The following is a 13,842-nucleotide window of genomic DNA, read 5'->3' as shown; positions in this document are numbered from 1 at the left end:
ATGGCTATGTTTCCATTTTTATAATTTTAACTTTTTTTATTTCGCTGTAGATATTAATATTACCAATCAGAAGCAAGTGAGTATAAGGAATAGAGTTCCCAAATATGAGTGGAATCTTTCAAATGACTTTAAGGAGAACTACTCATAGTTTCCACAGGCTAAAGAATATTTAGATTCAAGCCAAAATAAATCTATGAGGCAGTTGGCCCTTTTATTTTTAGAGATTTTTCTAGACATGGACACCAATCTAGTCTTGGTGTTCCAGTGGGCCCTAAAAGTGACTAAACAGGTGTCACATAGACAGAGTTGAATTTCGGGATCTAACTGAATATAAACATGGTAAAAATGATTAAGGGTGGAGTTGAGGAAAGCAACAATGACAAAAACAGGCGGAATCAAAAGGATACACAGGACTGCAATCCTCAAATGGCTCTTCAATTTATGCGTCTTTGAGGTATTCTGGGGCAGGTTTTTTTTCTGTTACATGAGCTATTAGTTACCAACTACTGCTTTGACTCATTAACTCATTAATTAAAAGGTGCTGATTATCATCTTCAAAGCGCTCCATGGCACAGGGCCTAGTTATTTGCGGGATCGTATCCTGCCCCACACATCCCTTCGGCCGATTCGCTCACACAGAGAGGGACTCCTCCGGGTGCCGTCCACTAGGCTGTGCCAGCAGGCGACGCCCAGGGGAAGGGCCTTCTCTGTGATGGGCCCGACCCTCTGGAATGACCTTCCCCCTGATATTAGAACAACCACGGACCTCCGCTCCTTCCGTAAGAAGCTCAAAACCCACCTGTTTAATCTAGCCGGCTTGGCCTAATTCCAGCTCTCCCACCTCAGTCTGTATTTTTAAATTTTGGTCTTAGGCTAAGTTTTTAATTTTTATAAATTTGTACAGGGGTTTAAAGTTTAATTCGATTTTAACTATATTTATGATTATTTGTAAGGTTTTTAATTTGGTACCTGTACACCACCCCGAGTCCCTTCGGGGAGAGGGGGCGGTCTAGAAATCAAATCAAATAAATAAATAATAAATAATAATCTAAGTTATTTTTAATCAAAAGAACCTGTGATCTCACATGAATCTGCAGACTTGATGTTACTACCCGTTTCCCCCCAAATACCCCCAACTGGAAAATAAGCCCTAGCATGATTTTTCAGGATGCTCATAAGCCCTACGCCTCAAAATAACCCCAGTTAAGATCGTTAACCCCCGGTTAGGGATGCTCATAAGCACTACCCCCCAAATAACTCCCAGTTAAGATGCAACCAGACGGATGCATTTAGTACTGTATTTCCCCAAAAACGAAACCTAGCAGAAAATAAGCCGCAATGCGCCTTTTGGAGCAAAAATTAATATAAGACCCAGTCTTATTGCGGGGAAACACGGGTATTTCTACAAGTAAGTAACTCTCAGGAATAATTAGAAAGAAGTTAATTGCTGCCACATCGTCTGAACCAACTTTCTCTACAATGGTTTCATTGCTGAAATTAATTCTAAGAACTTTTCACTATAGATTATATGATAAGCAGTCAGATTATTGCTTCTAATATACTAAAAAGCACACTCACAATGTTATCAATAACCATAAAGGAATCTTGTCCTAAAACAAGAATTTATGTAATCCAGCTTCATATTTTGGATAACAAAAAAAGTAAGAACACAAAATGAAACATTTAATTTCAGATTAAGATTGTAGTCCTCTGGAATCCAAGGAGACGAAGACACTGACGGCTTCTACCAATTTGATATTACATATTTAAATAAATATGGACAGATAGGTAGCCAAGAATCCCACCTTAAACTTTCAGAAGTTTATCCAGAATTAGAGATTATGAACAAAAATAACCAATGGTTCAAGCAAGTAAACATAGTAACAATTAAGATTACATAGATTATTGTTCATTCTTTTGCTTGAGAGTCAGCAACATTTATGAGCAAAAATTTGAAGGCTGTATTTTAATTAGGTAAAAAATATATAAAATATTCAAGTCAAGCTCCATTATTGGTGATTTGATGGGCGATGTAATTTTCTTGGCAGCAATAGGAGGGTTTACCAGAGCCATTTTTTTGAGATTTTCTCAATTCCAGAGTCTTACCTATAATCGTGCAATTTCTTGATCCTACATCCAATTTCTAAGTAAATGTAATCCAGTTAGCTTTTTGAAATCAGACAAAATCAGGCAGATGATATCTCCTAATCACATTGCAGCAGTGACGTGCAGTCAGGTGAGGCACAGCCTCACCACTCTCATCATGAAAATAAATAAATAAAAGGAAAAAGCTGAGCTAGTTGCTGCCTCACCGTGGATGACTCTGCTTAACCTCACTGGTGCTCTCCCTCCCCAAGTGTAGTGACTTCCTCCCCAGGCCCCCATTCATTTCTCTCTCTCACACACACAGCTGGATAAAACTATATACAAATCTAGCCCAGCTTCACTGATTACAAGTTTGAAAAGGCAACGTGGCTCTACCTGCAATCAAACTACACTTGGGGAGGGAGAGCACAAGCGAGCACTGAGGAGATCACAGGAGGAGGCAGGAAGCCAGGCAAAGAGCCATGCTGTAGTACACACACTTCCCCCCAGCCTCTTTCTTTTGGAAGGCTCGGCTCGGCTCCCCTCCGGCTTCTCTGCCTCTCCTCTCACCCCAGCCTGCCAGCAGGAGGTGGTGGGTGGGCTTTATTGTGTTCCAGGCATTTCCCACCCAGACAGCAGGCTGCATTTGAAATGGTGGAGGTGTTTGGGAAAGGCAGCAGGGGAATGGGGGGGGGGATGGCAGAGGAGCTGCTTTCAAGCCACTGGAAAAGATATCCAATCCAACTTTTGTGTGTGGGGGGGTTTGTTTGAGAGTGAGTGAGAGAGGGAAGGGGTAGGAGAGATAGTCCAATCCAACTTCTGTGTGTGTGTGTATGTGTGTGTTTGAGAGAGGGGGAGGAAGGGAGAGAGGGAGGAAGGAGGGGAAGGAGAAGAAAAAGAAAAAGAAAGAAGGAGCAAAGGAGAAAAACAAATGCTGTCGCTTTTGGAACTGAGCATGCCTGGCTGTGGAATTCTGGAAGTTGAAGTCCACAAGTCTAAAAATATTTGAAACCCAGCACTGTGTCAGTGCCTCACCAGTCATAAACCTCACCGCACGTCACTGCATTGCAGTATTTCCTGAGCCCAACGTTTGTCCTATTCACATTGATTTTGAAGTAACATGAGACATCAATAATATCTATCCCAGGACTTTATTTAATTGGACTAATCATCTTGCATGAAGCTACTACAGGAGATTTTTCCTACCTTGGTTTTTTTTTTTAAGTCTGTATAAATCAGGGTTCTGTATGGCCTGTTGCAATACTTCTATAACCAGCTCTTCTGTATTCAGATACAATAGTTAGTATTCAAGCCTCTCATTAGTCCTCCCACAGTCAACACACATAGCACTGCAATGTGGAATTAGTAGTATGTGTTTTTGAGGTCTGGCAAAATGTTGAGCCACACTGGAGAAGATGGAACATCACAAACAGACTTGTGATCATATGCACTTTTATTAAAAACATTAATACACATTTTGCCAGGAAATTCAACACAGATGAGCTCAGTCTTACACCGAAATCTTGAGAGAGCACACAGTCTCACTCTTCACAACAGCGTAGAGTTGTGAACGTAATGAGTTTAATAAAGAGGGGTTTAAGGTCTTCGGTGCATGAAATAATTCTAGTGCTATGGTTTTAACTACATATAAATTGGGCTTAATTTGTTGATCTCAGAAGAACAGTGCAATTAGCACTGTTTTCCCCAAATGGTATTTAAGAATAAATCTAAGAACATTGCAAAGACTGATCCCTAGATTATTTCCACTAACCAGTTACTTATCTGCAACTGCCTCAGCTATTTCAAACTATCAGTTTAAGATCAAGACAAATCAGTTATTTAATATAACTGCCATATCCAGAAAGGCCTTACCTGAGCATATTATTACACCAACTAATATGGCAGCATCCTTTGCGGACTGTATTCTCTATGATCATTTCAGACTGCATTTTTAAATAGTCTTCCAGGTTTATGAACCTGTATCTATCAAGACGGTACGTTATTTCCATTCATTCTTCATTCTGACTTCTTCAAAAAATATTTATTAAAAATTGTCAAATTGTAGTCCTAAGACTTTAGGTTAACCACTAATTTTCTTTATAGCTAAGTTGCTGGAGCCAATGCACGATGCTAATACCTTTCTGCTGAATCTGTTTAAACATTTGTATTCAATTATTTATTATTAGGAATTCTAGAATAGGAAGCAGTAATTTATGTACTGTCAAGTTCGGGAATCCAAATTAAAGTGTCCCTGATGAATGGCTGTGTCTAGTCTCTTTTTCAACACATCTTCTAGTTAACTAGTTCCACTTCTGAATTTTTTTTTCAACTTCTTGAGGTAGAAATTAGTCTAACTTATAGACTTAAAACTTGTATTTTAGAGCAGGATTTTAAAACAACATTTTTGAACCATCTGGAAAGGTTGCAAGGAAGTTAAGGGCAAAGGGGTTACAGTTTTCAAAATCTGATTACTTTGGTCTAGGCCAGGGGTGTTAAACTCGATTTCATTGAGGGCCGCATCACAGTTATGTTTGACTTCGGGGTGGGGGGTGGAAAGGTGTGTGTGGTCAGCTCGATGTCACTCGTGTCGGGGGTGCCTGTGGTGGTCTGAGCACTCTGCCAGTGAAAATGGCGTGCAGAAAAATAAAACATCTCCAATAAACAATAACAGAGTCCATACACTGATTAAAACAAAGTTGGTTACTGGGATGTAAAAATTAAAATAACATCATTGCATTAATTCTGCCAGCTTCCAAACACAGGGCATAGGAATAATATGATAAACACTAAACCTAATCCAGAATTAGGAATAAGTACTTATTTTTAACCAAGATAACCAGGCTTTAATTTTGCCTTGGCTATAACTGAAATCAATTGACCTTTGATAAATCATAATGCTACGTCTCTTTGGGCTTAGACTGAGTTAAGAACTGGATCCAGTCAAGCCAAGGAGGCATATCCAAACAATCTAAACTCAGTCTCTGGGCTAATAGGCAGAAGCTATAACCCATGCATGGAGTCTCCAAGCAGTGCACAGGAGAACATAATGCTATTACTGAAGGCTTGTGAGAAGATAAAAATGTGAGACTCTCCCAGAAATGTGACAGACAGAATGAAATTGTATGTCACTATTTTCTTTACCCCAAAACATTTCTTTTCAACAAAATGCTGTAGCAAAATTCTTCCATATAGAGGTCCATTCCTAATCTATCCCAGTATAAGATTCAGTGTTATTATCCAGCTCCTCAATTGGCAAAATTTGAAACACTATATCACAGGGTGGCCATTACAAGATTTCTCTGAGGTAATATTTAAATGTGACATATTGACTTGCACAGCAGATCTGAAAATGAGAATTGGCAGTTAATATAATTTTTAAATCCTTAGAAAATATTCAGCCGACTTGATATTTTCCATTTTAAGCCTATTTTCTACAGAAGGAACATTTGTAAGATTGACTGCCAAGTTTTTAAAAAAACCAACAGTTGAGGCAACTTAGCTCCTTGAAGCTGAAATAAGAGTCCTTAGCTTTATAGGCCAATTTATATGCTTTAGAGATTCAAAGTTACACAAGTCTAGGAGAGAACTAGAAAACTAAGCAGCTTCTTCTGATCCCTGAAACCAGCAATGACAAATATGACCATACCATCTTCAAGTTGTTTGTGGGCATATGTGTTGGAGGAGTGGGGAGATACACATAGCTGCTTTTTAAGCATGCCAGGGTATTAAAATACAAACGAAACCCAAGCACCTTGCACAGCTGATCTAAGTCAAAAGAAAATGTTTCTTATTTTGCTGAAACATTTGTTATGAGCCTACCTGACGTTTTGGAGCATTTGCTGTGCTGGGATTGATATTCCGCAACGCCTAAGAGCAAAAAAAATAAGATGGGTCAACATTACTTTTTTTTGTGTCTTATGACAGGGATGGCTAGGCTACCTTGACTTTACTCATCCTCTTCTTAATGTTCTCAAGAGGGAAGTTCCTAAAGCAGCCACAGATGACAAGGGATAAGTTGGTTAAGAGATGGCAAAGTTTGCTGCATAATGGAATAAGACGTTTAGGAGTGCTTACAGAGCACATGGTTTTGCTTAAACATACAGGGGACAAAAAGAAGTAGTCTGGACACTGCCTGGCTTGACGTTAGTTATCTTCTTGAGAAGAAGATACTTAAGAAAAGAAATCCCAAATTAGAAGCCTTTTCTAAAAGCATGCTGGCCTGGCGGAATTTGAATTTGTTTTATATTAATAGCAAAGCAGTTATAGGCAAAAGTTAAGAAAATTCAGCTTAGGAAGCTGTTATTTTTAACTTGTCCAGAGGCAACTCATGATTATTATTATTTTTTTAAAGGAGACACCCCGTAATGATCCAGTTTAAATGGAGTATTTATTCCTTTCAATATTATTTTAGTATAAAGTCTAACTGCCTCTAGAACAAGGGCAGAAAAAGCAAGGAATGATGAAGGCAAAAGCCTGAAGAAATGATCTCCAAGGATAGGATAAATACTGCCTGATGCAAGAACCGCCACCCAAAAAAAGCAAGGAAAAAGAGGTTTTAAAAAGTTTCTCCAAAAGCGGTTAGGGAATCTGCAATGCTCCACAACCTTCACAAAACATGATGCAAAGCACTGGAGACAAGGAGCTAATCAATCATTAGCAAAAGATCTAGGACAGCAAGCAATGACTGAGAGCAAAGGTTTTGGAAAAGAAACTTCAATGTTTCTTTGGGCTCAGGCCTCCAGGGTTACACACACACACACACACAAAAGCAAAAGCAACAAATCAGCTTACATTTAAGAAAAGTACTTGGGGTTTCAAAGAACGAAATTTAAACTGACGTATAAAAGACCTGGGTTAATCCGTTTTAAAGTTTTCTTCTGAGAGTTACTAACATTACTCCAACCACATAAACATTACCTAACATGGATGAATCCCCCCCCACACGCCTTTCATTTTCTCTCTTACGAAGCAGACGGTCATAATGAACTATGCAATTAGCACACTGACATGTGCATTCTGCAAGGATCCACATCCATGGAAGAGGGCTCAGTAAAATACTATGATGATAAGTTTCCTGAAATTCATTACTTTATGGAATTCACTTCCACAAGATCTGTTGAACAGAAACAGGCTTAGATGACTTTTTAAAAAAGGTTTGGGTATATGCGGAGCATGGATTCTTCAAGGACTGTTAAATTACGATACCTAGAGAGATAAATATTTTTATATTTAAGTTCTAGATGCTTGAGATAGGCAACAGGGCCAATATCCTTAGGCCTTGTTTGTCAACTTCCAAAATCCCCTGGTGAGCCCTGACGGAAAATGGAACGATGCATCACGTCCTTAAAAACAAGGAACAGCTTTGGTTTTTTGTACAGAAAGGCCGAAGTTTCGATACTCTTCACAAACACAGCAAGACCAGATCCGATTCACACATGCCATCCATCATATAAGCTGGAAAATTCAGTCAGATGAGCTCTGACCATGCAGAGCATTAATACAGTTGCAGAGCTACTCAGCAAGTTGTCCAGGAAGCAAGAGTTGTCAGCAATGAGAAAGAGCACCATGCCAGAAACAGCCCAGCACCACAAACTGTCACAAAGGAAACATTTCGAAAGGATCAAAGAGTCTGATTTGTTGCTTGCTGGGGCAAGTTATATGATTGGCGACTTCCCTCTCTCTACTGATGCTTGCTAGAATTGCAGTGCTGAAAAGCACAATGCCACTCTCATGCATAAGCAACAAGTTATCATATTATAGTTGAAGTTGTGTTTTCTAACCTGTGGCCTCACCTGCCGAAGCAGTTCTTGATGCTTCAGTCGCAACCTTTCTTTTTCCATCTGTAGCTGCTGCAGTCTTATCTGTTGCTGTTGATTGGAAGTGCCCCCTCCCAGGACTCCACCGGGAGGACTTTGGGGGGCCAATGGCGGTGGCTGTTTCACTGGAGCGCTTTGGCTGATTCTCTGGTTCATAGCTGTAGAAGCAAACAAAAGAGCAGGCACTGTAAAGCGGTCGTATTCCCCCAAAATCCTAATGTTATATAATGAATATACATGCCTTGATGCAGGGGGCCCCAACCCCCAGGCTGTGAACTAGCACCGGTCCGCAGAATGCCAGAAACCGGGCTGGACAAACAAGCGGTCCCAATCATGGGATGCACAGAAAAATCTCTCTCTATGCAACCGGTCCCTAGTGCCCAAAAGGTAGGGGGCCACTATCTTAATGGATGTAATAATTGGGGCCAAATATAATAGTTTCCTCACATTAAAGGATACTGAGAACAGGAAGTGAGGTCAGAAAGGAAATAGAGTAAGAATTCCCATTTTCAAGTATAAATATATCTCGTTTACTATTTTTAACGCTAGAGTAGGCCCACAGCGAGATGAGGGGCAAACACAGGTAGTCCTCGACTTATACAGGTTTGTTTAGTGACCATTCAAAGTACAACAGCAATGGAATAAAGTGACTTGCAATCTTTTTTCACACTTATGACCATTGCTGCATCCCCGTAGTCATGTGATCAAAATTCAGGTGCTGGACAACTGACTCATATTTATGACCGTTGCAATGTCCTGGAGTCAAATAACCTGACAACGGGGAAGCCCGGTTTCCTTAATAATTGTGTTACTAACTGAACAACTGCAGTGATTCACTCAACAACTGTGGCAAGAAAGGTCGTAAAATGGGCCAAACCTCACTTAACAAATGTCTCACTTAACAACAGAAATGTTGGGCTCCATATATGGTCAAAAGTCGAGGACTACCTGTAAATTTAACAAATCAATAATGCTAACATGAGATGGAAAAAGGCAAATTTATGTTCTGAGTTTGCCAACACATATCGTAAGTTTAAATCTGAAGGGATAATAATGTTAAAAAATCTCACAGGCTGCAGAGGAAAATCTAGATGAGTAGGGAAAGGAAAGTTGTCTTGTTAATACTTCTAATAAAGGCCATCCAGATGGGTCTCTCTGTCTGTCTGTCTGTCACTCACTCACTCTCTCTGTCTCTCTCGGAATTTCAAAGAGATTGCCAATACTGCACAAAGATAAATCCTGGAGACAGTTTAAAATTGAAATCATAGTATCAGTATATATGTACAAAATTTAGTTTGTGTATCAAAGGAAGTCCTCAGAAAATGATCATAATATATGCAGACATGTGATTAATATTTAGTGATACCCTTATGAGCACTAGCAATAGCACTTAGACTTATATACCACTTCATTGTGCTTTTATAGCCCTCTCTAAGCGGTTTACAGTCAGCCTATTGCCCCCAACAATTTGGGTACTCACTTTACCCACCTCGGAAGGATGGAAGGCTGAGTCAACCTTGAGCCTGGTGAGATTTGAACTGCTGAACTGCAGCTAGCAGTCAGCTGAAGTACCCTGCAGTACTGCTCTCTAACCACTGTGCCACCTCCGCTCTTATTATTATCAATATTATTTCAAGCAGAACAACATGGCTAAATGAAAGGAAGAATTAAACTGAAATCAAAATAGCAACTGAAGAGAAAAAAAGAGGTTAGAGACCGCACAAACTTTCTTTGTAGCCAGCCTTCTCAAAATCTATTTAAATTAATTCAAGCAGTTGGGCAAAACAGCGTATTCCAATTACATGTTTTAGTCAGCTGGGTTTCTCCTAGGTCATAGAAATAAAATACATTTTAAGATATAGGCTCATGTAGAAAATGTGCGAGTTTCCATTTCGGTTGTAAACAGACAATCCAACCAGTTCTACTGGGCTGTAAATCAAAATGAGGCTTTTTTTTTAAAGGCATGTGACAATAAGAACCAAACATTTTTCAATCTCTCAACTGATTCTAAGCCAGGTCCAAAATACACAATGATTAACATTTACAAGCACAGTGTCTCTAATAACATCTCTGATAAAGAGAAATATAGACACAAAAGTACTACTCAGTCTTTGCATTCTCTCTCTATAATAAGAGACTTCAAGGACTGTCTTGCCCTTAATAGAAAAGGCAATAAATAAGTTAATAAATAAATAAAAAGAAAGCAAACATTTTTTAAAAAAAAAACTTTGACAGATATCTTTGAGCAGTGACACTGAACTCTACAACTTTCAATCCATGAGTGAAATAGAAAAATAACGTATTTTAAAGAGATTATTAACATTATTGACACAAGAGAATGATTATGTTGAAGGAAGGAAGGACCGAATGTGAGAGTCTAGAACAGTGTTTCTCAAACTTGGCAACTTTAAGTCCTGTGGACTTCAACTCCCAGAATCCCCCAGCCAGCATAGCTGGCTGGGGAATTCTGGGAGTTGAAGTCCACAGGACTTTAAAGTCGCCAAGTTTGAGAAACACTGGTCTAGAAAACCCATACAAATTAAGTTTCAAACTTAATGCAAGTCTCCCATCGGGAGTTCTTTTTGTTGTATACTTTCAATGTCTCTTTAGCGGCTTCAAAACATAACCGCTTTTTCAATGGTGCCTAAATTGAGGAAAGGGGAAAAGTAAATATGTAGTCCTTTATCTACTAGAATTTGGATTTATCTGTTTCCTGTTCTTTCTTTTCTTCAGTAGCAGAGAAGTATTTAAATATGGGGTATACACCCACATAGGGCAAGTACCAAAGACCTCACAGGCAGACAAGAAGAAAACAAGTCTTTGTTTCACTGAGGATTTAGGAGGAAAAGGGATTTGGAAGAAGTGAAGGGAACAAGTTAGTAATATACTGTTTACCTATCTTAGTTTCATGACACCACCATGCCTTTTAACAAGGGTAATTTTAGGAAAGAATGTTGTCTAGTCACCTTCTTGCTGCTCTAATGCAGTACATTATCCGGTTATCCTTCTGAAATTATCAAAAATCCAGTTTATTATACACACCCTTCTCATTCTGTCTAAAAGGCAACTGTGTAGTATTTCTTTCTTTTTAAAAAAATAAATAAATCTGAAGACCAAAACCCTGGAAAGTCTTAACAACCGGTACTTAGTAAACAGAAAGAACCAAATCGTAAACAAGTATATCCATGTTTTTTTAGAACCAAATCCAACTATGTTCAAAGGGCTTTACACTCCGGTTAAGTTGTAGGTAGGATTTAATGCTATGTCTATTTAAAAATAATGAACTGAAAAGGCTCTTTATTTGAACATTCACATTTTATACATTGTGGGCAAACTTAAAAGGCACAAGTCTCAATAGAAAAATGGAAGACTATGCTGGCTTTAGATACATAATGAGATGTTCTCCAGAATTCCCATGTCCATATAGATGGAGGGAGGGGTACTGGTTTCAATACACTTTCTTAAGTATTTATGACCATATACACCTACACCAAGGAAAAACAAGGTATTTCTTCATGTTAGTCATTTGATATAACACAAAGCAAAGTAGGCTTTTCTTCTATATAAGAGTATCTCTACTTGCATAAGTGAATTAAAAACTATTAGCCTTCAGTGAGAAAGTGTAATATAACGTATCACCAAGCTGTTTGACTTTCCAGTAAACAGTTTCATGGAGGAGTTGTGGGTTTTGAAAAGGGTTAAGAGCCACCTACCCTGTTTCCCCGAAAATAAGACATCCCTGGATAATAAGCCCAATTGGGCTTTTGAGCACATGCGCTAAAATAAGCCCTCCCCTGAAAATAAGCCCTCCCCGAAAATAAGCCCCTCTCAAAAATATTGCAACACAGTAGCAGACATGAGGTGACCACGCTCGCCATCTCCTGCACCTCAAAAATAATAAGACGTCCCCAAAAATAAGGCCAAGTGCTTATTTTGGGGGTCAAAAGAAAATAAAACCCTGTCTTATTTTCAGGGGGAAAATGTTAGAGCGCTGCTGGAGGAAGATGAGGGAGGACTCTTGATTGGACATGACTCAGAGCTGCCATTAAGGCCCATCTTATGGCAGCTATGACCGGTGATTCATCCATCCTTTCTCTGCCCCTTATTACATCTACTGTCGCCCGGTGGCTCTGTTCAGGATTGCGTGGTCCCTCCTGGACTAGGGTGGATGGGTTTCGAATAATTATCTTCATGGTTGCACAGAGGCCTTTGCTCCATACCTGATGAACAAAATCATTCAGATTTGTTCCTTGTTGGAACTCGGGTGGGTCTATGTGAAATGCCTGGGGAAAGGTCTTACCTAGTTACCTGGGAACAGTTTGATCCTGATGGACTTGATAAAAGTGGGCAGGGTCCCCGATGCTGTCAGTTAGATCTTTATCCCTCCTGGTTGGTGACAGCTTCCAGGATGGTGACCACCAGGTGGCTTCAATTAATTCCTCACTGCAGGAAGGGACATTCCTGGCTCTGGTTTGCCCCCTTCTAAAACAAAATATATCCTGACCCCCACCTGCCTGGACAATTTTCGTCCAGTTTCCAACTTTCCATTTTTAGGGAAGGTGGTTGCTTGAAGAGGGTCCTGGATAAAATGGATTATCTGGACCCCCTTCCAGTCAGGATCGGTGTGGTACCAACATCCTTAACTCAATCTCAGCAGCCTTCCATACCATGGTGTCCTTTTGGTCTCACTGTTTGAGGCAGGGTAGCACCATTTTATGCTGGTCTGGCTCCTTTCTTCAAGGCTGTGGTGCTGATAGGGAGTGAGAGATCCAATCCACTTTGGCTTCTTGTGATGTGCTGCAGGGCTTGGTTACTGGTACTCTCCTGTCTACCCCTATCTAGCTTCTATATGAAGCTGCTGGGTGAAGTCATACATCACCATAGGTTGAAGTATTATCAGAACGTGGATGGTACTGAGCTTTCTATGGTGACCCAAGTGATGTTGTCTTTGCCTTCTTGCAGTGGATGGAGGCTATGAGGGTCTTGGACTAAAACTCAACCTTTGACTTAACTCTGGCAAGACCAAATGGCTTTGGGTACATGGAGCTTTGAGATCCAGGAGTTTAGCATCTCTAGTTCTGGATTGGGTTGCACTACCTTAGAGAGGGCTCGGTGCACAACTTGGGGTTCTCCTGGGACTTGCTACTTCTGCTCAAAGAGCGGGTGGCAGTCTGGCCTAGAAGAAATTTTCCACAACTCTATGTTGTATGCCAGTTGCATCATTTCTTGGATTGGGAGTCCCTGTGTTCAGTCATTCAAGCCCCTGGTCATCTCACACCAGGACTATTGCAATGCACTCTACATGGGGCTACCCTTGGAGGAGTATTTGGAAACTACAATTAGTGCAGAATACGGTGGTGTGGGCAATTCTGAAAAAAAGAAGCGATCCGAGTCCATCAAGTTCTAGTTACCTAGTTTTCTAAGCCATAATTTAGAGAAAATAACAAGCAAGGGGCACTCATGCCATTTTGCATTTGTCCAATACAAAAAGAACAGAACTCCATCTACTCCTTCTCCAGTCTATAGAGAGATGCTGAGAAGATTGAGTCATGATGGGAAAGAATCTTCTCTGCATCCCTAGAGAGAAATGAGCTCATTTAGCAAAAGGAATAGTACACCCTTTCTTCTCAAAACTTTAGAGTTTTAGAAGTTTTAGAAAAGGTCTACAAATCTGAAATGTAGCTTTTAAAATATGACAGGTTTTTTAAAATTTGTTTTGTTTTTAAAATGTACATAGCTGCCCATGCTAGATTGAAATCTGGGTTACTCCCAATAAAAACCGGACATTTATTTACTTGAGAACATGTCCCTTTACCCACATTACCAAAAGCATTATCCTTTCCGTTTCTCCTATTTTTAGTTTTTTGAGTAACGTTGTGGAAGAAGTTTGATCAAGTCTACCTAGACCCGTGATGGCGAACCTATGGCACACATGCCACAG

The 13,842-nt window shown here is 39.8% G+C and overlaps 1 protein-coding gene across 6 annotated transcripts in view; it reads right to left on the bottom strand.

Annotated features, from left to right (window-relative positions):
- The window catches only part of YAP1 (Yes1 associated transcriptional regulator), a 101,307-nt gene that overhangs the window by 19,605 nt on the left and 67,860 nt on the right, over positions 1 to 13,842 (bottom strand). For 2 of the 6 annotated variants that reach the window (XM_081950010.1, XM_081950013.1), the window contains 2 exons: positions 7,866 to 8,059; positions 5,905 to 5,952 (listed from right to left, as the gene is read on the bottom strand). In XM_081950010.1, the coding sequence (XP_081806136.1) occupies positions 5,905 to 5,952; positions 7,866 to 8,059 (242 nt within the window). The remainder of the gene's footprint in view (positions 1 to 5,904; positions 5,953 to 7,865; positions 8,060 to 13,842) is intronic. The other 4 variants (XM_081950011.1, XM_081950014.1, XM_081950012.1 and 1 more) reach the window with 2 other exon arrangements.

The sequence above is a fragment of the Natrix helvetica genome, assembly GCF_964273705.1.
Source record: "Natrix helvetica genome assembly, chromosome: 4".
In the NCBI taxonomy this organism is placed as follows: domain Eukaryota; kingdom Metazoa; phylum Chordata; class Lepidosauria; order Squamata; family Natricidae; genus Natrix; species Natrix helvetica.
Note: the sequence above shows the minus strand (reverse complement) of the source record. Positions and strands in the feature narration are given on the sequence as shown.